Source organism: Platichthys flesus, chromosome 19, assembly GCF_949316205.1.
Source record: "Platichthys flesus chromosome 19, fPlaFle2.1, whole genome shotgun sequence".
NCBI lineage: Eukaryota > Metazoa > Chordata > Actinopteri > Pleuronectiformes > Pleuronectidae > Platichthys > Platichthys flesus.
The window spans coordinates 15421891-15446742 of NC_084963.1; the positions used below are offsets into that span (position 1 = coordinate 15421891).

Sequence of the window (24852 nt, forward strand, 5' to 3'; positions counted from 1 at the left end):
AAACCTGAATGTGTGTGTGAGTTTAGGAGTCGGCTCTAGACAGTAGGCTATGGAAAGCAAAGTACCTCTGTATACTCTACAGTAGCTACCAGGACTACAAACAGAACATATTCTAAACAAGATTAACCTATATAAACCTCTCACTCAGAAAACTTAGTACCAAGACATTGATTACTTATATTCAAAGACTATTCTCCACAGGAGAGAGCAACGTTCAGCCCAACAGACAGACGATTGGCTGAGGTTCAATGATTCAGTTCTAGAGGTGCGATAAAAACTGCATGTGTTTGCAGTCTGAGGAGTAGTGCACACAAAGTAGTTTAATTTATCTTGTCTTAGAAATAAAAACTGTCAATATTGTGCAATAATGTCAGATATCTATGAACCAAGTGAATGTCTCTTATTTGCAAAAAGTTCAACGGATTTCAAATATGCAAGATTTTCAAAATGCGCTCATGATGTTTTTTTGAAACATCTGGTTTTGTCTGACCTGCAGACCACAACCTAAAGATCTCACATTTACTGTCACATAAAAGAAGAAAATTCTCACATTTGAGCAGCTGGCAGATACATTTTTTTCAGAAATGTGTAAAATTTAAATCAGGAGTTTAAGATACATTTTCTGGAAAGGGACAAATTTAATCATTAAAATAAACACTAAATGAACCAAAATAAAGACACAAAAACATATTTAGTGTGTGAAGCCTCAGTAGTTAAAAAACAATTACACATGCTTGAAAATACATCCTAAGAATTACATGGAGGTACACATGAAAAATGACAAGGATTTCACAATACTGACAGCACCAGCTCTGTTGTCATATGATGGTCATCAAAATCAAAATCGGGTGTCTAGTCTGACTGTTACAGTCAAATGACAATTAGAGTCAGTGTTACAGTCAGACTAGAGAGACACACAGAACAGGACAGACACATGGTGGAAAGCGTCACTATGGACGATCACAGTCAGAGCTGAGGACCATCATGAGGCTGCAGATGAGTAATCACTTGCTAAGAACGAATCCAAATGCTGAGGAGAGACAGAGATCGAAATCGACAAAGGGCCAGCACACAAAGCCTGGTTCTACTTACATGTACCTCTTCTGTAATAAAGGCATTTTTTCAGTGTGACGTGTGTGACGGGTGTGTGTATGTGTACGTGTGTGTGTCTATGTGTTCCCTCAGAGTGGCTCAGTCCGTCTCCCTACAGGCCAGTGTGACAGCCCTCACTCTAATTATGGCTCTGCTCTGTTTCTCTGTTCCACATAAGAAACGATGGCTCAGATGATCAAAGTCAAACTTGCATAGAGCAGCATGAACAGGGAGGTCACCGGAAACAGCAGCTGAAAATGTGGGATACTGTCCTCTGACTCACTCACTCACCAGAGAAGAAAAAATAATAAACAGTGTTACTGTATTAGCAATCTACAGAACTGTTTTTAAATTTGATCAGACAAGCCACTGACGTGATGTAGTAATGAGAGAGAACAAATTTGTTATCCTTCATAAATCGTGTGAGAGGTCAGCATATTTTTTAAATAACTGTCTATTCTGATGAATGATATGAATTACAGGAGACAGTTGACCTTTTTTTAAGCGCTGATCTGGTCTATTACTTGCTTTGTGCTCAGGTGAGCAGACAAATCAGCTGGTTTCAAACAAGGTGTTGCACTGCACTAATGTCAGCATTAGTCAAACATTGAATAAAATAATTTTCACAGTGTAATAGACAGAGAAAATTAACTTTAAGAATTTTAATGTTAATATATAAATGTTTGCCACACTAGCCTGACCGTTTCAAAATAAATGCACTCCAACGTTTCTGTTGACTGAAACCATTCAACAGCTTTTATTGTGATATATTTGTCGGGCTGGAATATGCCTGGCTTCATACGGTATAGTACTGGTATTTATGTATATTTATGTACAAAGGACTACTTTAATACAAGGAAATAGTGTAGTTATACCAGAACCTCAGAAAGGTTGTAGTTATATTAACCGTTAACATAAAGAGCTTCAGATGAAGGGCATTAGTCTCACGCTCTCTTTCTTACACACACACACACACACGCTCGCTCACAGATTTATGGAAATTTTCAAGGCAACTCTATGTGAAAAAACAGTGTGCTGCTGGCTGGAATCAAAAAGTACAAAATGTTTCAAGTTAAAATAAACTGAAATGCTAGGTAGAGCTCATGGAAGCTAGTCTTAAATTTCAGTAGCCATCCTGATGAGCATTTTTACTTACAACTACTCATGAAATCTATTGCCGCTAAACACCTGTTCTCATGTTTGCAGTGCTAAACTGCTTACATGGATCAAAAAGCGTACAACAGAATACTCCATCAGTAATTTGCTCTAATAAAAATAATCAATACATGCATTGTGTCCATTTAGGAAATTACAAAATTACAACATATGGAAAAATAACTGTTGTAGCCCACTACTGCAACCTGTCATGTGCTTAGGCTCTCCTTCTTTCCACAAGGTTTTCAGAGCGTCAGTGTTTAACGACCATCCCTACCTGCTCTCAAATTAGTTCACTGTGCGTGAGTACGTGTGAACGTACATGCCCTTGGTAGTCACACGGTGGCTCAGAGAGTTATTTTCCCATATTGTTCCTGCTCTGCTAGCGTTATGGGACTACACAGTACATAAATATTGTTCTCCGTCATTGCAGCGGTATGTTACCTGAGTGGAGGGAAATCATTTACACTTGTAACAGAGACACGGCGAAGTTTAAATTGATATAGTCGCAAAAGTTGTCCACCTCATAACTTTATATTCATGCAATACATATACAAATGTCATTTAAATGGTAATCGATGAAATAAAGAAAAGGGGAAAATATGCTTCCAATAATAATCTGCTTATAGTTTCCACTGTAATTCAGTTCAATGCACAGCCCGACTGCAGTTTTGAATCGACAGTTCAGAGATACAACCTTGGCAGTCTCTAATATCTGAATCATTGTGTAGGCTACATGTACACATGGCTCTATGCTTAAAGAATGGTGACGAGTAATGTCACATGTTAACTGGGCTTCTAATCTCTGATGTACTACAAAGCATTGCAACACCAAACCTTGTGTGTTGAACATATCAGTCAATAAAAAAAAAAAAGATTTCTCTACATCCTTGTATGGAGCGGACTCACTTAAATGCCTGGTGCACTTGACTCTGTATGAAAGCTGAGTGGAACAAGAGGAGGTCAGAGATGACATGGGTGGGTGTTTCATCATTGATACAGAAAAAATTCTCAACAATGAGTGTTTTCAACGAGCTGGAGAAGAGAAAACGAGATTTTTCATACCAACATATCTCATGACAAAATCTGCGCCAGTAGCAGCCCGAATAAAACCAACAAAACCTGAAAGACAACATGGACGGTACCTCCCTTTTTATCAGTAATCATAAACACAATTCTTGTACGAGTTCAATATCAATTCTTCAGTTTTTAATGATCGTGTTCTTTTCCTTTAGGGGTTCCGCAATTAAGTCACGGTTGGACTGTGGTTATGAGATATGAGTATTAGAGCCACGTTGAAAAAGACAAGAGTAAAATCACCAATAAAATGGTGATTTTAAAAGAATACGGTCATAATGTTGGCTGTGTCATTTTAGAACGGGTTATCAGAAGATGATGTCTGTTGCCAGTGTTAAAATGGAGCATCTTGCTATAGAATAGGGGTCAAATAATGGCAAAACATTAAGCTATCATGATTTTCAGGACTTGAAACGATTGTTTAACAAATTATCCATTACTGAGAAAGAACCACACAGACATGAAGGAAATTGGCTCTTTTGTGGAGGAGGAAAGGTTTGATTGTGGTCTACTGTAATACATTGGTTACATCTGTGTGTCATTTAAAGAGGTTTCAATGTTTCACAAGAAACAATGACGTTGGTTCAAGATTTTGGATCCTGGAGGCATAAAACTGTAGTGAGCGAGGATTCTCCAGACTGCTAAATTAATAAAAAAAAAATGTCCCCTTTATTTTTGTAAAATTACGACTTTATTCTTTAATCTCAGGATTTTCTTCTTCGACATTGACTTAATACTCCATAGTAATGAGAAGCCATTTCTGCAGAAAGTTTCTGAAGATTAATATGAAGATGAATAAATTGCACAAAATGAAAATTAACATGACGAGAGAGACAGGTACACTCTAAGAAGTGAAAATCCACTAATCCAGAAGTATCGACATTTCCTTGGACATCACACTCTATATTTGCACATAATTAACATTCATATACAAAGCAGACAACACACATGTACAAATGGATCTTATAAGCCCCACTTTAACTCTGTATCTGACAAACTAGTAAATACATTAAAACCAGTTAATTAACTTAGAACCACAACTAGATGGCTTCAACATTAATGGCCTATTTAAAAGGCGAAACCCCAAATGAAGCAGCTCGTCGAACAAAGAGAGACTCAGAGCTTCTTGGTGGGTGAAATTTAGAGTTTGAAGAGAAGACATGATGTCCCAGACATCACTGATGCATGATAACCCCTAAGAAATTCCATATCAGTGACACAAAGCTCTTATCAGCAAATGCAGCAAATACTAAATCAAAAATGAGTTTAGATTTAAGAAATAAGCTTGGAAATGGAATCATTACAGAAAAATGTTTTAAATAGTGTTCGCTCCTAAATGAATCATCCGAGCCGGGACTCAGACAGATTGAGACCATTCTTCACTTTGAAGTATTTCAAATGCCACAAATCCTACTTAGCACATGAAAGAGGAGCATAAACCTCTGAACAGTGAGGGGCAAGATGGGGGAAGGGGTGAAACTATAAACGTTTAATAAGAGCCGGGTCCCCCTTTTTTCAGTGGCATTTCTAAGGTAGATGATTTTAGGCGGGCAGACGATATATCATATTTCAGCCTCGACAGATGAGCACAGGAGTGACTCAAACATGCACCAACAGGCCCTTTCACAACAAAATAGCTATGGTTGAAGATCTCTTGCTTACCTCCAGAAATGAAAAGCGTGCAGAGGGCTGCACGGGCTGCAAGGGCTAGTGGGAGTGGGGCTCAAGCTTCGGGGAGTGAGGCTGCAAGTTAAATGGATTGTAGTGAATAGTTGTCTTTTATCTGACACACACACACACACAGACATGGACACGCAAACACACACTTGCGACAGAAGCTAACCCCCCTCCTCCAGCTCAGACATGTGTCTGGATGGAGACAGCAGCATCATGAAGAGTAAATATTCCCTGTCATGAAGTGAAGTGAAATTGTGTTTACAGAGCAGATTCCCAAGGCATTTGTCTGGTTCTGTAATATTAGTTTGACATTGAGGATGTTAGAACCCCCAATGCTGGTTCAATGTGAGCTACAATTGTATTTGAAAGGAAGCCATTTGTGTGCTTTTTTTCACTATATGATAACAAGGCATTTCACACAATATGTATGATTTTATCTGTTGTGGTGCTATAAATCTGAATCCACTTTTCCTATGGGGAAATTAATCTTATCTTATCCCTATTTTACTAATTTACTTACTAAAATTTCTAAAACCTTTACTGAGTTTGATTTCAATCAAACTTTAAATAGTGTCTCTCTTGTTATTTAAACTTCCAGTGTAACCTATGTGATACCATGTATTCAGCTCTATTTAAACTAAACTTTCAGCAGTGGCACTGCAGAATATTAGATCTGGTAGATGTGGGTAACCTCTACTGCAGTGGAAATCAACTAAAATCTAAATATTCACGTATAATATGCTAAATTAATCAGGATATTTCTTACTAACTATGAAGTGATCTTGTTGTATCCATATTTAAGTGTTTCACTGCATCCAAAACCTGATATCTTATTTTTCTATTCCACAGAGCTCCATTGGTGTCCTAAAACTAAGACCCTTTGCACTGGGAGCATGTTTCTTCATGGTGGGCACTGTATTTGAATTCAATCCAACAACACCCTTCTGCTGCAGTGAATACAAAGCAATAGCGCACTAAATCTGGATTAATGATGAAAATAGTCGCCAATGAATGCAGTGTTTACTCCTGGTTGAGAAATGTTTGCTTAAAGCTACAATGACCAGTTTAAGAAGTATAGTTTGTGACCCATTTGTCATGATGCAGTGAGAACCAATGGGCTTGGAGTTTCACAGGATGGTATTGCACTACACAGTTATTATTGAGTGCCAGACAAACACATTGGTGGTCGTGGTCTTTTTGTGGGATTTTTTGGGACCATGACAAAATTAGGGGCGCCAATAAATAAATATATCAGTGGCTTCAGTTCCTTGAACAACGGTCATGTATATATGTTGGTTGAACACAATGCATTGTCTATGAAAATGAGTTAGAGGCCAATTAGAAGGATCATCAGTCACTTATCATTCTCTCAGTTTCAGGATTTAAAGCCTCATGTGGAGGGAACCATAACAAATGCCTTGTTGACCTAGATAAAAAAAAATGGATCAAGTCCAACAAATGACTGTGGCTTTGATTAAAGGGGAACCTGCCATGAAAACACAACCTTAAGTGAGTCACTGTCTTTAACCGTAGTGTACACATCCAAAAAACAAGACTCCTCACAGGTGTGCTGTTAGCATGAGTGCGTTTTCTAGGGATGTGTATGTCTGTGTGTGCATGTGCGTCACACCAGCAAATAAAGTACGTTGTGCGGCTGCGACACTCTTCTGCGTGACACGTTATCTGTCTATCATCCACACGTGCATGGAGACAAAAATGCATGAGCACACACTCACACCAACACACACAAGCCACTGTTGCCTAGCTGTGGAGGATTTTACATTAGACTTCCTGCTGCAGATGCTGCTGCTGCTAATGCTAACACAGTGCACAGAGCTTAAAGCAACACATATGACACAGAGACAGATGAAACGGCACACTGCAGAGGAGCTGCCTGGTAGGATAACGGAGGAAAATACTCACTCTAGCGTCAGCCCTGGAATTCTCAGCCTCTCCCGCTGGGCTTTCATGGCTGAACTGTGCTCGTTTGCTCTGTTGTGGTCATTATATACATGCACACTGCCTCCCTGCCTGCCTCCCTGCCTGCCTCATGCCTGCCGCCCCTCTTGCACTGACAAAGAGCCAAACCCAGCCACCACAGTGCGATGAGACGGATTGGCTTCCTTTCCCCCCGCTGAAAGGGAGGGGGCAAGAAGGGGGGGTACACTTCTTGTTTTGGTCTTTCCACGTTCCACCTTGAAGCTGTCAAATGGGATCCTCAGCTGCCTGCAGAGGGCACGGAGGCAGGACAATACCCCTACTTCCATCCCCTAATACACGCCCCCCCTGCTCCCTCACATACGCATTCACATTTAACCCCCGGCCCCCCTCCGACGCAACAGCTCCTCCCCCAGCTGGAGGCTCGCTACATAGCAGAAATGAGTGCAGTAAATTACATTTACATTTTGTCTGCTGCTCCACACACAGTCACCTTGACAGAGGCTAGCAAGAGGCACACGATATACAATGCAATGTGACCACAACCAGTGATGTCATCTGTTAGCGAAAAACATAAATCACCACCATCTGCTGCTCCACATCAGTCAATTCACAAAAAATCAACTGACTTCAGGTAAAAAAAAAAATACAAAAGCACAGCTGAAAGCTGAAGTTGCAGTGGCATTTTTTTATGACGTCATCTGTCCTTGCAGGCAAATAGAATAGTCCGTGTCGGTGCTTCAGAGAGGGAGAGGAGTGTTGGGTGTGATTGTGAAATCAAATAGTGAAAACCAATGTAATAAATCACAATGACGCAACAGATCGTTCTTGCTGCTGCACAGACTTAAAAACATCACTGAGGTGCATTCTAGCAACACTAAGTTTTGCAGATACATTACTGCCAAACCATCAAGATCCAATAAGACGAAATGAATCATAACTTGGACAGGAAATTACCTATCAAAGTACGTTATGACAAACGTGGGGAGTTATTCAGATTATTTGAGAGCACACTCTAAAAAGTACACAACTAAAATGGATCTCCTGCAATGAGTCAACTACAATAACTAACATCTACTTTTAATGATGGAGTGACGGGAATATAGAAATCAGAGCAGGACAGTAAGACATACAGAGACTGCCTCACTCACTCACCCAGGTTACCGCTGAAGTCTTTACCAGTGTCAGCATGTTTGAGGAGCAAAGAGCCACTGCAGATGTCAACAAACAATGAGGCAGGAACTGGAGCAGAAGAGGATGTGGAGCAGCAGGTCAGGAGTACAAACTCAGGGTCAACACTATTGTCCTATTTACTGTCATCTAACTTTCAGCCATTTTCTTCCATCTTGAATAGTTTTCAACTTGATAAAAGGGTTAGGGTTGCGTGGGTTTAGTTACAGACGTTATATTTAAATTCAGCTGAAGTATATAAATCAGACAGTATACATAGCATGTGTTTTTTGGAAATTTAAACCTCTTACTGAATGTCTATGAGACAAAAATCCAACAGTTTCAGGAGGTTAGATAATTTCCTCTGCCCTACATGTGTCTAAATATGTTGCAAAGGGAGAATAACTAATCGAGGGACATACAGTATAGTATCAATACAGAGACATTCATAGACCCTGTTATATCCTTAAGTATACATGTAAACACTACAACATCACTTAAGTCCCATAGCTTTTGTAAACACAATTTATACAATTCAGCTAAACAGAATATAAAAACAAATTCCAATATGGCCCAAATACTCCTTGTTTAAACTCAAGTTATAAAAAGATGCCACTAACTACACAGAATTTTCCACACAGGCTCAGCCACAGTACATGTCACAATAAGAAGTCTGTAAGTGGTCATCTGGTCAGTGTAATAGTCAAATAGAACTATCACATTTTGTATATGAATTTATCGATCAAACTCTCTCACCAGCTTCAGTTAAAACCGTTAATGAATCTAGTACACAGAATAAAATGTATGCACTGATATATGTGTGTATAATTTCCTTCTAACAAAGAACTGAGTTAAAGCATTAGAACTAGATGGTTATCTACAACAATAAATCAGTGTGTTGCATGTACTTGCTATGTTTGGCACAAAATATTATAAAATAGAGAAAAGACTAAATAGTCAGTCAAGCTAATTCAACTGGACTGAAATAATTTCTGAAAACTATTTGTCAGAGGTCATTTTTTGTGTTTTTGGGTGAAGGTAGGTCACTCACCAAGGTTTTCATAATAATGCAGGACAGCTACTGTACTTGGGTGAGAACAGCTTTCACTGACTCACAGCACAGTGTGCAGAGGAGCTTCTATTATTCAGCCTGAAATCATTTGAAATCACTTCTATCTTGATGGAAAAGAAAAGTGGACTCTCATCAGTCATAGTTATCAGGTTTTTCATTCGCACAACACTACACACCATTGTCTTACTTGTCCCTTGATTTCGAATGAGTCGTGTGTAGCTACACTTTATCAACTCATTTTAATCAATGCTGCAGCTCTTGTCTAAAGCTGTTCCATTGTCAAATTTCTAGTAACGTCTTATTTCAGGAAGGTCACACTTTTTATTAAATATTTTAAAACATAGTAATGTTAGAACATATAGTAATTATTGAGACTTCAAGGAAAACACATAATTTTAGCTGTAGGATAATTGTGAATAATTGCTGAACGAGACAGCCCTTTCCCGTCAGCACATGAGTTTATGGTTATCTTTGTCACCTTGAGAACACTAGTGCTGGTAATCCTGGAGAAGCTAGCAAGGGAAGGCTACACTTTGAAAATATGCAACCGATAAATCCGAGTCTCCTCCGATTGGCCCTCTTATCAAAGCTACGACCCCAAAAGGCGTTGTTTGTAGTGGAACTGGGAATTTTGACTGCACTTTCTCTGCCATTGTTCTGTGACTAGCTCTGTGACTTTTGTTCATAGTTCTGTGCTTCAGCGGTGGACATCTCTCCAGCTTGTGAAGACTCTGGTCATGCCCAATAAGATCATGTGCAGGGTATGTGTAGGCAGGCAGGTTGGTTAGAGACAGAGAAGCATATGTCAGCACATAAGACCAAAAAGGTGTTTCAACAACTTCCCAACCCTGCTTTTAGACTGGAATTCATTATTAGGTACAAATTCCTCAGACAAGGACAGTATGAGGCAATGCCAAATATGATTATTTGCAATACTGTGTCCTAGACCTTTAATTAAACTTAGTATCAGGACACTTTAAATATGTTTTCATTGAGCAAATATGGAGTATCATTTAAATTCCGTTTGTCATACTTGTTTTGACCCTCTGCGGTGAGACAAATAAAAAAATTCTATAATTTTCATCAGTGCAACTTTGAAGTTGGAATCGACAACCTGGGCACATTTTTGTGGTAGGATAACGGAGGAACAGTGCTGTTGTGGAGGACTACACAAAATCAGCCTATAAAAGATGAAAATGTGCCATCTAGCAAAGTGCAACACTAAGCCTGTGCTTGATTTAACATTTGCATTATTTCACATTTTGTTCAGACTATGTATACAATGGACTATACAAGTCTCATCAAGGAAATGACAGGATTTAGCAGGAGTAGGACAAAGGAAAAAGGGGAATAGCAAATGAGTACTGGTAGATTTTGTAATAAATCAAATGCAGAAGAAAAAACAGAGCCTCCTTGGCAGAGGTAGAAGTCTGGTTAACCACTGATAATAGCCTTATCTCATTCCACTGAGGATTGACTTTAAAATGATATTACTTGTCTTTAAGTCTCTTAATGGTACAGCACCTTCATACATCTGATTATTTATCAGGGTTAACCCTAACCCCACACATCAGACAAGCTACCTCTGTTGATAGTTTTAGGAAACTAATCCTAAATCTTTTGTTTTATTGCTAATGTGTTCTTAATGATATCCTTTTTGATGTCTTTGATTTTATTGTCAAGCACTTTGATCTGCATTTTATGTATGAAGGTGCTGTGTGAATGAAATGTATCATAATTGTTTTGTATTATTATTGTGATTATTGTTATTATGATCTGTAGTGGTTTGTCATCAACGTGGTTGACAGCATCTGTAGTTTGTGTATCACGATAAAAAGACCATGAAACAGTATCCGTCAGATCCTGTTGCATGGTGACGCAGCACACATAGTTGGGCAGCACAACATATTTGCTGCCTCGGATGTGAAAGTGCACCATCCAGTGTTTTGGATTTGTCAACAAATCCAGTGACCGCATATTGAGCTGCCAACACGTACAAATGATTGATTTTCAGTTATTTAATTCAACCCAGCAAAAGACTTCTAGTTATTAAGGTCAGCCTATGTATAGGTTTCAGTCATCGCTCTCCAATGACTCATGTTGAAATAAACTTCACACATGACAGTGTATAAGGTACCATCTATCAGTCGTGAAATGTGGGAAAGGAATTTCAATGATAAATCCCACCACCGCTGCTGCCGCACCAGTCTGACACATTGAAATCAAGCGGTGCCCGACAGTCTTAGATGACAGCTACTTTATCAATCACGAGAAGTCAATACATCCGTCTCGCTCAATTGTCTTGTTTTTCAAAGTAACAAACAAAGAAAATATGGGACCGTTATTTGAATAAACTGCAGCCAAGATTAATCTGTAGCAGTCATATAAACTTTGTCATATCCAAACACCATCACCATGGTTACCAAGGTCAGTGGAGGCTTGGGCACTCTCAATACAAAACCAGTGCAGTTGGTGATCTCACATCACATCACAGCTAGTAATGGCTCAGCTCCGTAACAGGACATGTTAGGTTGCAGCGAGAGCAGAAAGGTGTCATGGGTAAATCTTTCTCTGCCATAAAATGTATCAGACTTAAACTAAAATCAAGGACCAGGATGTCCATTACACCTTCACATTGCTTAGAAGATGTAACTCATCTGACATATCCATGGCTGAGTGTCACCTTAAAAAGCTACTGATAGAAATTTAACCGACCAGCATAGGGACCAGTCGAGACCATTAGAGCCAACTTCATCCACTGTTTGATTCTGATTCAAACTTAAAGTTAACCATATATATTGAAAAATGGATTTCACTCAGTTTTCCAGCACTGAAACAGCGTATCAAAGCAACTGAAGAAGAGTCCTCATACAGTGTTGAAAAACATTTTCTCAAAAAATGACATATGAATCTAGGAAGAGTTAGAATTATTTTTTCTGATCTCTCACCCTGTAGTCAGAATGAACCTAAGACTAACAGCAGCAAGGGTTGCCAGACATATTTAGTGGCTCATTGGACACCAAGAACATGAACTTAGTCAGATCAGATTAAGTTAAGAGCTAACTCAGACAGTGGCAATAGATCATGAGTGTGAATTCATTGTTCTTGAATGATGTCACATAACAGAGTTTCCGCACATTTCAATAAGACACATGTCAGACTTTATGAGACCACAATAAATGACATGAAAGACCTAAGTTAGGTGCGACAGATATGAAGGAATATGAAAGTCTCAGAAGTGACAATTGAAGAAAAAGTGAAGTTGCTTAGTACTTACAAACTGCCTCTTCTAGGTAGACTCAGCTCTTTCTGAAAAAGAAAAGACAAGAATCATTAGAAAGAAAAAAAAACATTTAGACCAAAATTTGGTCATTTATCAAAGAAAATATTACTTGGTTATTCACATAGTTCACAGTTGGTTGGACCTAAAAGCGACTTTGAAGTTAATAAAACACCAAAACTGCATCAAAATTTTAAGACAAAAGTAAAGAAAGTGAAAATTAAGGAAGTGACTGAGGTTCTGTTGAAAAAAAAACAAAGCCAACTGTGGCAGATTTAAAGCATCACAAACACCATATGGAAGGAGATGACAGAGCAGGTGTGAAACTGTTACATCCAATCACAAACAACTGGGAATAAAGTTTAGAGACGGCATCTGGATTTTTAAACTGTTAAGTTAAATCACAATACAGCTCAACCAACAAAACAATGGAAATACTCTCCCAAATCCCAATTACCTCTTAAATAGGTCCCTTATTAAAAAGGCATAAAATACCCAGATATAAATATTCGAATTGGAGTGTGGAAGTTAGCTCTTAATTAATTGTCTTTTAGGAACAGACATCTTTGATTAAGAAAAAACTAAAACTAAATTAAGTGTAAATTAATCTCCGATAAATCAGATAGTTACACAAATAAACTTAAATTTAAATGTCTGCTCATTTTCTATATATTAATGAATGTTAAACCATTTAGATTCTTTAAGTGGGAATGTGTACAGTACAATGTATTTGTTCCTGAAACCCCCTTTAAAAAGGCAGAGTTACTCAGAGGTCAGGGTTTGCTGTGTACTGAATCAGCTCAGCAAAATCACCAACAAGGCTCCCATTGATTTATTGAGAGATTGTGTGTTCTCACAGGCGGAATGCTAAAGGGATAATACCGCAGGCTGAAGTATTAGAGGGTATTTGCATTGCATTTGTCCATAAACACATTTGACTGAGTTGGCAACACAATGTTGAAGTAAAAATACTTTTTATTGAGGGACCCTTACCTTAAACAAACTAGAATTTAATATACAGCAGATGTACAGTTTAGGTAGAAGTGCACAAGTTTGCCAATTCAATCCCTCAAAAAAAAAAAACGCATTAAAAAGTCTGTTTGGTATTTATATAAATTGTTCTTTTTAACTATTAATACCAATAAGATAGTAGTTTTAACACAACTCATAGTTGTGTTAAAAGCTTAAAATCAATCAAGATAATTTGGAAATATATTTGTTACCCTTAAATATACTGTCCTTGATAACTAGAAATGTGTCAGTAGTCCAGAGGCACATTCCATCAAAATGTTCCATACTTCTCTGTAGGCTGCCAGGAAGTAAAAAGTAAACTACATCAGACCACAACAGATGCTCCTGCAGCATCTGTTGATGTGCCAGTGCCACATGGACGACCGTGCACGACGACGAGCCACAGTGACAGGTAAGAACACCTTGTGCAGATCACTATATACCCTCAGACTTAATAGAGCTGTTTGTTTAGTAAGAGCAGCTTGTGTGAGGAAGGAAGTTGATTTATTTCACTGTTTTCTATTATAGCATTAGTCTGAGGCAAATATAAACTCCCCAGATCTTATGATTTCAAATCCTTCTCTCCTGATCTGTCCCTTTGCTGTAAAGAGGGATTGTATACAACCAGGCTTTGGATCTGTTTTGTTCATTGGCTACAAATCCCAATGATTTGATCAGTAGATTCGTTTCATTGTCTAATAATAACCTAGTAAGGGCGAGATCCTTTGTGTGAGACAGTCTGGGATGTGGGGTTGATGTGAATTGGTTGCTCCAGTCAGCAGAAAAAGTGCTAAGCCCCACTCTCCTTTTGCTATCAATTAGGGCTTAATGTCTGGCTTCCCCTGCTGCCTACTGAAGACCAAGGGCAGACAGCATCCTTGGGAGACATGACCGCGGCTCACACAACACTAATTACCAGCAGGGAATGACTTACATTGATGGGATATCCGCTAGTCACAAAATCACAGCTTGAAGCCCATAATAGAGACAACCTGTGGGCAAAACACCACCACATTATTCTAATTGATTAAAAAACTGTTTGTAAATGTATACAATATACTCGTGTGAAATCATTTTAGGTAAATATTTACATAGATGAAATAAAAGTGACTTTTCAATAATGCTTTCGAAGCTGGACACTATCAATACCTTTCTGAGTTGGACGCTTCTCAATTACTGAGGGTGAGTGTATTAAAAGTGCACCGTGTGACATGGTTTTAATGAAACAGCAGTGAGACAAATTTAAACTCCAATTCTTCCTCTAACTATTGGTTGACTGTCTTTCTCTCAATTATATAATAGTATAAGCCGATACCTGGACTATATGCTTTATGAGATAATGTGTCCATACTTTGAAACTGAAGTCCTGCATACTGTCAATTTTTTTTAGTTGAGATTGTAGCCATCTCTGACTACAGAAAATCTCTTCTTTGCTGATTTAAAAACTGTTCTTACTATAGTCCTGAAAAAAGGGTAACTACTACTTTGGAGCAGAGAAGAAGTGGTTTAGCGGGAAATAAATTCATAGTTTTATCTGGGTGAAAGTAACATACTTTAAAGACATGGAATTGGATCCGTGCATTGATTCGCTATCCCGACAATCCCTGACCTGGCCTTTTGAGCAGTATCCGTGGCATTTCTGATGCTGGGATCGGTATCTGAACTTCTCAAAAGATTTTCGCAAAAACCCAATTGTTTTATATCATTCCTGGTCAGTATTTTTTTTGCCATATAGTGTATTTTTAATATGACAACCACTCATCCCACAGGTTACAATGGATGAACACAGTCAACAATACAGTTTGTTGTTTTATCAGTTTATCATCTATGAACACTAAACTAGAGCTGAATTAAGTTATTGCTAATACAAACCCTGTTTACTGCTGCTAGTTCACATTTAAATTGTTCAACTGGGGAAACGGAGCATGAAGCACAAGTCAAAGAGAGCAGTGTATTAGTCTGAGTGTAATTCGGCAGAGTTAATAATGCAATTGCATTAGATCTGGTCATTTTATGCATTCTTGACGATGGACAAGTTTGAAATAGAGCAGCTATTGATAGTAGATGAGGATCTGCAGGCAACCGACTTCACACCTTCAACTCCTGCAGCAGAGTTACCAGTTTCACTGTGTGGAAAAGTGTGCAGGATGTTTGCAGTAAATCAGATGGTGGTTGCTCATGGCATAATGGAAAAAGGCTGATTATAGCCTGACTAAGTAAAATGTATGGCTTATATTTAAACTGGTTGTGTTTGTTTGTCTGCAGGGTGGATAGATACCCGTAGTTCTGGTGTATTTCTGTAGCTGCTGGTCGTATTACACAACACTTCCTGTTACTACCAGTAGCCCATGACTGAATTACAATTTCATTACAATTGTAGATTGGTAAATTTTACATTTTGTTTTCTTATTATTATTTTCCAGGTTCTGAATAAATGTTCTGTACGTCTGTAGTGTGGCTAGCATGCAGAGATGCAGTTTTTTCTTTCAGCTAAATCTTTTCATCGGGTCACTGTCTATTCAGCATGTTCTCAAAAGAATCCTTACTCGAATACTCAATAACACTTGAAGCAAAAAACTTTGCATTGATCTTTCTTTAATTAAATCTGTAGTTTAAGGTTTATTGCAGATGATATCTTACAAGCTTCAAGCCAAGCCCTGCGAACAATTGATAAACAAGATTTAATTGAAGAGCCTTGGAGTTGAAACTGAGTGAAAGTCAAGATTTACAATAATGTGACAAAAGTACTGACGTGGTGTTTTCCTACTGCTTAACATAAATACAAATATTTCCATTAATTTAAATAATCTCTGTTACTGTAGACTACAGAGCTGTCAAATGAGCAAACTAGAGGGTAGTTAAATGAAATGTTTTCATCTTAAAAATATCAGGAAGACACACCGGCGGTGAAAGTATATGTACAAGTCATCATGTGTTCATCCAGTAATGTTGAACATCTTTAACAGTCCTGACATGAGGCCGAAAAAGTTTATTGTTCCGCAGGGTAAATGTCAATGAATGACTTCTAGTAACGACACATCATCTTCAAGACACCACATCAAAGCTGTGCTATTGCTCTTGCAAAAAGGCCGATGTGCTTCATTAATAATTCTCCTTGATGCATCGAGGATGATCCTACATCTCAAGATCAAAAGTGGACTTGGTTGAACTGCGTTTTGCTGCTGACAGGCAGCAAACTGTTGACTCATAACGTGGTCAAATCAACAGTTTGCGTTACATCAGTATTTGTTCAGTCAGTTTGTTCTTCAGGCTCAGTGCTTCAGCACTTTCAGTTTGAAATAATATTATGGATACTTCATCAAGGAGCAGTAGCTCAGATTTAACTCGAGTAGATTGCCATCAATATTCTGTGTGAGACATATTGCCTGTAGAACAAAAAAACTGTCCAAAGACTTAAGATCTAGATAGTACATTCCCCTAATCTTTTCCTATTGAATCTGGATGTTGCCTTGGGCAACATGCACTTTTAAAAAGGGAGGATTGCCAGGCAACACATGTCTATATCTAAAACACATGTTTGATATTTTGTGTCTGCAGTCGATACATCACTACTCATTAGGTTAGTAGTCATAACTGCTCAGTGGAAAGGAAAACAAAAAAACAAATCAATGATTGTGCAACTGTATCAATTCATCATTGGAAAATGGGCCCTTGGTTCATTGAGATGACCTATATACATATAGAGGACTTGGCCAGTTGTGAAACAGCATATCTCATTTGATTATTTAGCATTTATCTTCATTATTATGTTTTCTTTGTTATTGTTATTGCATCAATTTGTTTTATCCTGTTGCAAACTAACAAAGTACTTTGTACCTTTGCATTGAAAGAGCCAATTAAGTTTTGTATTATTATTAATATGTATAATGTAACCATGAAGTAAAATGTGCTATCAGAACGAATCCCTTTTGCAACAGAAATAAAGTGTTGACTAAGCATTCAGCCATTTTCAGCACAGTTCAGTGGTTTTATACTGTAATGAATAAACAAGACTATTGTTCTTCAGAATTACCATGGGAATAAAAAGAGAATATTAATCACATATTTGAGCTTCGTTTGGTCTAAATGCTGCTTCAAAGACAGAGACCCTGGTTCAACTGGAAATTAGAATAGGTCACACTGCCCAATGAAACCTGGTTAAAGTCTGGATGTTTGTAACCACAATTTGATCATACAGACGCTGCACATGAGCAGTCGCTTATATTAACCCAGTTATCCCAAAATCTAATGTCCTAAGTCATATTTTCCCCCATAGTGCCCAGCTAGATGTGAGAGATATTGATTTCTACACCAGCGGGGGAAGATTCAACAGCAAAGCACACCGACACTGTTAGAAAGCGTTGCTGATTAAATCTGTTGGCATCCTCATATTTCTCCTCTCAGTGGGATATTAGGTGTCACAAATGTTTAATCCACTGCCAATGTTGTAAGAGGAAAACAATTCATTTTAAAACTGGCACAGAGGATGATTGTTCTGTAATTTGATGATCCCCTGGTTTCTAATGAGGTTCTCCTAGTAATGCCATATAATATAATCTAAAGCCAAAACAATTGAAGATATCCACATCCCTATCCAGTCATACTTCTTCATATACAAACAGGAGAGAAGTTTTATTTCTACTTCGGTTAATACGAGGAATGTTCTGCAGTCTGATTTAATCCTCACCAACATGCATCAGGGAATATCCTATACAACAATGTAAAAATGTAAAACCTCTCTTCATCACTGCCTGCACATGAAAGCAAATGAGCGAAAACCCTGTCCGTGCACAGGCAAATACTAATAGACACATTACTCTTAACACAACTGTAAAATTGTATGTTTTTTGTGGTTAAACAAGTCAACAGCGTGGCGACTGTTACTTTTGTCACAGAACGTAACCAGTAAGAAAGGTTCCTCAAACTACAATCTGGACCATAGAATAAAGATGTAGGCCAACAAGAAGAGGTGGTCTCAGTCTAGATCAAACTGAACCATGTAGTCAACAACCATGAAGTTGGTGAGTCTGGTAGTAATACCATTATGATATAACCATGGCAATTTCTCCATTCAAACAGAAAGACTTCTATCTGCCAAATCAATCACACGGAAATGTCAGATGCACACACGCCTACAAACCATCAATTTCAACTGAAGCTACAGCCCATGGGGATGATGACAGGACGTATACATGCCATAAAAAAGGTTTGTGTGCTCCATAAATTGCAGTTATTGTCATTATCAACAATATGAGGCTCTCAATATAAGTTACTGAATACTGTTGTGTCAACTGACGTTGATATCATCTCATTTCTGTTACACGCTTGATTGCTATTGGTTGTCTATGAGGTTCCATTTGTTAAAATACCAAAGGTGTGCTATTGATTCATAACCGGCATTTGTATGTAACCGAATTCCAGACAAAACTGTCGCTGTTCAATGTTGACTGCTCTTTGTTGACATTTGATGAAAGGAAAAGTAAATGACAGATGCGACGTAACTCCGAAAGGATGAAGAGCCTGAGATGACAGAAGATTTACAAATGGAAGCAACTCTAAATGTCCAGTTTGAACTTTAGTGACAGGACATTAAGATGTAAACTGTAGTAAAAAGTAGCACTGTGTGTCTTATAAAGCAATAGAATAGCAACAAAAAAACACAACAGTAGCTGAAAAATCCTTAAATCTTTCCATTGAACCATTCTACTTTTTCTACAAATATGAAAAATGAGCTTTCGTGGCCTTTCGAGTCTATGAGATTGTTATTGTTCCAGTAAAAGCTGCTGTTCTCCCCAGTAAATTTCAACCTTCTCCTCACTAAGAGGTAGTACAGCAACATTCAACGTAGTCAGGATAATAATACATAATTACACTTAACAGCAACTGTATCGACTGTATTGTACAGTTGCTGTTAATCTACATAGAGTCATTTGATCAAATACATTCATACACAATTGATTGTTTATACACAACATTAATATGCTGAAAGAGCACAGGCAGTTCCTTAGATCAACACCAGAGATTGCTATTGCACACAATTATTTGTGTACGCTTGTATTTTCTATGTAAAACCTCAATCTTAATGATATTTTCTCTGTAGCAGTTAAACAGGGACATACGTTTACAGAAACTGTTATGAAAAAAATGAACAAATCAATATTTAATAACGAAGTTTTGAACTATCCAGTAAACACAAAACAAAACTCATTGTTTGGCTACTGTGAGCATCTGGCATTATATTCTATTCAATTTAATTTTCCAGTGATGACGAACATTTTCTTTTATGATTTTTCTTTTTCAAGGAGAACTTCATCTTTGAGTCTGACCCCTTTCACAGCATCAATAAAGTGCCACTGGAGCTCACACTAACTCACCATCACCAAGGAGACACCTCGGCAGAGAGGCAGCTTACCTCTTCTAACTAAAGAAAGGCTGTCTCTCCCAGAAGAGAGCATTTATTTGGTGCTTTAGTTAAATAATAAACTGTTAAATTGGGACAGAAACACTATCTGAAAAATTGCCAGCTTTTAAATAAGGTTGAGTTACATTGAATACGGTTTATAGATGAGCAATCCAAACATACTCAAAAAACTGCAAGTAGACGTCCTCGCTGGTGCTGAACCATCATGTTCTGATGGCCAGGCTGTATCCCACCAGCTGGCTCACACCACAAACGGCTCTTTGGAGACACACAATGTCACTGCACTTGTGTGGTTACTACCTTTTATTATCAGGCAGAGTAAGATGCATGTCAGAAGCATAGTAAAGCTCACAATGACGTATAGTAGCTTCTGTCAGGCTACTGCTAATTAAGATGAAGGACATGCATATCAGAGGCATCATTAAAATACATACAAATCCAACAAATTGTATTTAATGAGGGAACATGGTGACTGTACCACCAAAAACAGACTACAAACCAAGTGAGACACAAGAGATTCAACCACTAAAGTAATCATCTGGATATTGAAGTGTAGATCAGTCAAAAACCTTCATTACAGCTGCCTTGCACTGACATATTTTTAAGGAAATAAGAAAACTGTATGAATAAATGAAACATGGAATAACATCAAGCTTGGCAAAACCAGAGTAAAATACAATTCTGCCAAAACATTGCAAAATTAAATCATTTAAAGAATTGTCTTATATGAATTATGTACCTATACACATATTTATATATATGACTTCACCTTATTCCACTCAGTCTCATCATTCACAATGAGCCGAGCTCAACTACACACTTTAGCTGAGCAATATATTTAGAGAAATCTTTAATGGGTCTGATACTGGGATGCATAATTCCCCTGTGTATTGTTAGTTAGTCTGTTTGTTTTCAACAAGTCTAAAAATAATTTCTGCACCCTGTCACATTCATTAGGCATCAACATGGACTGCAAAGCTTTCTGTACTCGTTCTTCATGACTGACGATCAAGTCAAAAAACAACCTGACATCCTTATGCTTGAATTTATCCACATTCGACAAGACATTGCTGAACACTATAGCAAATGGTTGTCTGTAGCACAAATGTGCATTATATCTCTGTCAAGTTATCTTCATAGTTACTGCCATTTGGATATTGGCTTCATGCACAGATTAAAGACATGATATGTAACATGTTAATTGGTGAAGTTTAAAGCTTTTACAGAGCAATATTGTTTCCTGTCATTATGCTAAGCTAAGATGTAGCTGTAGCTTCATGCTAGATGTCTTCAAACATGCATGAGTGTAGATATTTTCCAATGATGCCATTGTTGTGAACGCCTCTGACCTACACAATTTCCTGCTGCCTTTTTCCTAGGAATGTCAGGAAGATGAAAAATCTTCCTTCTTCCTGACATTTTCAGAAGTTCATGTCTCCAACAGAGAAACAGTCGGTATTGCACCAAGTGAGAAAGTGAATTAGCAGATTTCCAAAAAGTGTTAAACTGTTAATTGGTAAATTAATCAATAAACAGGTTATTGAAATATAAATAAGAGAGCAAGATGCACTATGTGACTTTTTTAAGATCAGCTTTGACAATGTTCTTAAACAGCTGACTCTATAAGATGGTAGAACTTTTCAGGCGACAATAAAAGACAAATGTAATTCTGAAATATATCAACAGTCTTCTTTTGAGGTTAAAGATCTAAACGCCCACTCACATAAACCAGGTCTGACTGGAATGCTGTCATCGCTTCCTGGCCTGAGAATGAATGGGAAATTGTGGAGCTGAACCGGTTAAATTAATTTGCTTGACAAACTAACTTCTGCTTTTCCTTTTGAATGTGAAAGTTAGCACGCTGTGGCAGCTACAAACCACAGGAGCCACGACTGTGTTTGTTTGCTGCACGAAGGAGTCTTTGTCTCCAACAAAGGAAGAGAGAGATTAGGGCAACTGTGCACAAAATGACTGTTGGTCATCTTTTGATAAATACAGTTACAAAAAAGGTTATTGGTTTCTCCACAGAAACTCATTAAAAAATTGAGCAAAAGAGCATAAATTAAATGTCAGCATTTGTGCACTTTAACTTTCATAAAGATTCATAATCACAGAGGAACAGATTGATACCAAATTTGTGACCATGAAAGTAAAATGTTCCAAGCTTAATTCAAAAGATTTTCAATTGCTAAATAATTAAAACCTTTCTGAGGAAAAACGTGTTCTCAAATATGAAAAACTTACCTTTGTTAATTGTGAATGAAATTATGGATCAAAAAAGTAGCGCAGACTTTTTAAATTGATCACATTGTGTTTGTAATTTAAAACACATGCAGTAGTTTGAGCTGAATGTAAATAAGGCTTCCTTGTAACCTGTATATACCAAAAACTGGAGTGGGCAAAATAATATAATCAAGAATAATTTATGCTTTTACTGTAACACCTACTGTAACACTCAGCTGGAGGAGATGATTAATGCCAAAAGGTCTTGGATTAAAGATCATAAGTAAAAATACAAGCAATTGAATTAAGAACACTCTGTTCCCCTTCTCAACTTCCATTTAATATCTCAGTTATTTGGTCGAGTACATAATTTGTTATGACTGTCGTCCTGATCTGAGCTTAGACTTCACTTAAGATTTCTGACACAAAGGCAGAAGCCTCAACTTGCATCCCATTAGAAAAAAAGTCAATAAAGCTCAGGAAAGCCCTTGACACAACATACAGTAATCAATCTTGCTGTATGAACACACCGCTCTCATTCCCTCTGCTGACAGCCAACACAAATAAAATGTGACAAATGAGGTTGAAGGAGGTGGTTTAAAAAGTAACAATGAATCTGTCCTCTCTTTATCTGTGCAGGGAAACAAAGTGATGAAGATTAAAACATTTGCAGCCTGGTTTATGTCAGCTATTATTTAATATCCTAATTATCCTCGTTGGTTCATCTAATGAAAACTGTCTGTTCACAGAAAGGTCTCAAACTCCTAACCGTGTGCTGTTTAAAAGAGCAACTAACCCAGGTTCCTCAGAAACAACGCATACGTACAGTAGAGTACAAACTCAGCCTAAGGACACAGCGCATCGCACACGCATGAGCTCATTTGCTTGCCTACCTGTAGCCCTCGTCTCCTCAGGATGCTTGACTCGTCCATGATACAGAGCTCCGACTTATCATGCCTCCCTACCGGTGCAGAGCCATGCTGCACTGCCTCGCTCCAGCCTCCCGCTCGCTCTCCCTCCCACAGGCTAAATCTGATCTTAGCAGCTGCTAAACACTTCCATCAGGAACTTATCTGATTGGAGGGGGGCAGTCAGCTGACACCCCCTCTTGTTCCTCTCCTCTGTAACTTCAGGAGTGAAGGAGAGATGGAGCGAGGAAGAGGAGAGAGAGAGAGATGGAAAGGGACAGAATCAGAGGGATGAGAGGCGGTTTTAATTCAGCGTAGCAGCGGGTGGGGGCGATTGGGGGTGTGGTGGGGACATGTGGGAGCCCCAAGACTCATTTCTCTGCTCAGCCACGCTTTTTGGGCACCATAGGTGACCGTGAAAATAAGAGGATATCCTTCCCAGCATTGTTCTGCCTCAACCCCAATGGCATCCTGTCTGTGGCAGGCAGCCCAACAGATCCCCTGGTCTTATTCAAGTCAATGAGTTACATGGAGACTGCAAAATACCCACCTGAAGGTTAGGCGGGTGACAGAAACATGACGGCTGAGACTACTTCTCACACTGATTGTGGAAGCGAAAGGGGAAGACAGAGCATCGTGTATGGCAGAGGAAAAAATTGCCAGGCTGTTTAAGTAAAAAAAAAGGGCTCCAGACTGCAATGAGAATATCACACAATGTCACACAAACATATAAGTAACACCTCCCTCATTATAAACAAACCCAATACTGAATCACTATAGGCGGAAATCAATCACGCGTCGCTACATAACCTGCTGTGTACACAACTGCATATCATGTGTCAATTTCCGTCTATTTCATGCGCTGCTTCTCGCAGCGCAGAGTAACCACAGATTTTCACACTCTCTAATTCAATGTCCCCACACCCTCCTGAATTATTAGCATTTGGAAAATAAGTTGTTTCCTATACCGTGCTGCCAATTCTAGCCTGTAATTCTGCATTCTGTTTCAGTCTGTGTTTTTCTTTGCCCCCCCTTTCTCTTTTTCCAGCCTCTCTCACTCATTTCCTTTCACTGTGGTACTGCTCTGTGAATATTAAGTGGGCCCCTTCCATTCTCCTCATCGCCAGTCAAGCTCAAATTATTTCTTTTAGTGGGCACGGCCTGGGATGACAGCTACCAACCACAACGGCTGAGCTGCACAGGATTGTCAGACAGGTGACCACTACGTGGACCCGTACAACAGAAAGCTGATGTGTTGCATGGCCACCGTCATTTGTGCTGCTGCGCTAATAAGAAAGCCCAGACTGAAAAGCGCAGGTCCGTGAACGGCTAATCAGTCTGTTTTTGGATAAACCCCTTAAAAACTCAGAGGACGAGGATTACAGAAGTCAACTTTTTTCCAGCAGGAACAATGCCGCCCAGATTACCTGAGAGAATTAAAGAATCCTGTTATGTTCACCCGACAAATCTCGAGTCAATGCTCACTCTGTCTCTGCTTAAAAGGAACAATTAGGGAAATTCCACATTGGACTTAATAATGAAGATGAGAAGCTGCAGGAACACAAGGGAGGGGTCATCTGTCTCATTCAATACAGACAGACGGTCTCTTTTTTCTCTGCTGCATAATGTCTGTAACACGCACTACAGCCAAGAACCTTCTACTAAATAAACTTATTGAATATATTCATACATTGACAGAAACTTTTAACATTTATCAAGAAAAATACCAAATATTTGCTGCCTCTAATTGTTAGAATATGATTTTCTGGTGTTAGGATGCAGTACATGTCAGGAAAGAGCCCATTAAACGTTGCCATCACATGCAACG

General features: G+C 38.5%; 1 protein-coding gene across 6 annotated transcripts in view; it reads right to left on the minus strand.

Moving 5' to 3' along the window:
• mast4 (microtubule associated serine/threonine kinase family member 4) overlaps positions 1–24852 on the minus strand; it is an 89180-nt gene that overhangs the window by 34606 nt on the left and 29722 nt on the right. For 3 of the 6 annotated variants that reach the window (XM_062412641.1, XM_062412643.1, XM_062412640.1), the window contains exons 4-5: positions 12459–12490; positions 4987–5067 (exon numbers count right to left, since the gene is read on the minus strand). In XM_062412641.1, the coding sequence (XP_062268625.1) occupies positions 4987–5067; positions 12459–12490 (113 nt within the window). Of the gene's footprint in view, positions 1–4986; positions 7103–12458; positions 12491–24852 lie in introns of those variants that run through there. The other 3 variants (XM_062412646.1, XM_062412642.1, XM_062412645.1) reach the window with 3 other exon arrangements.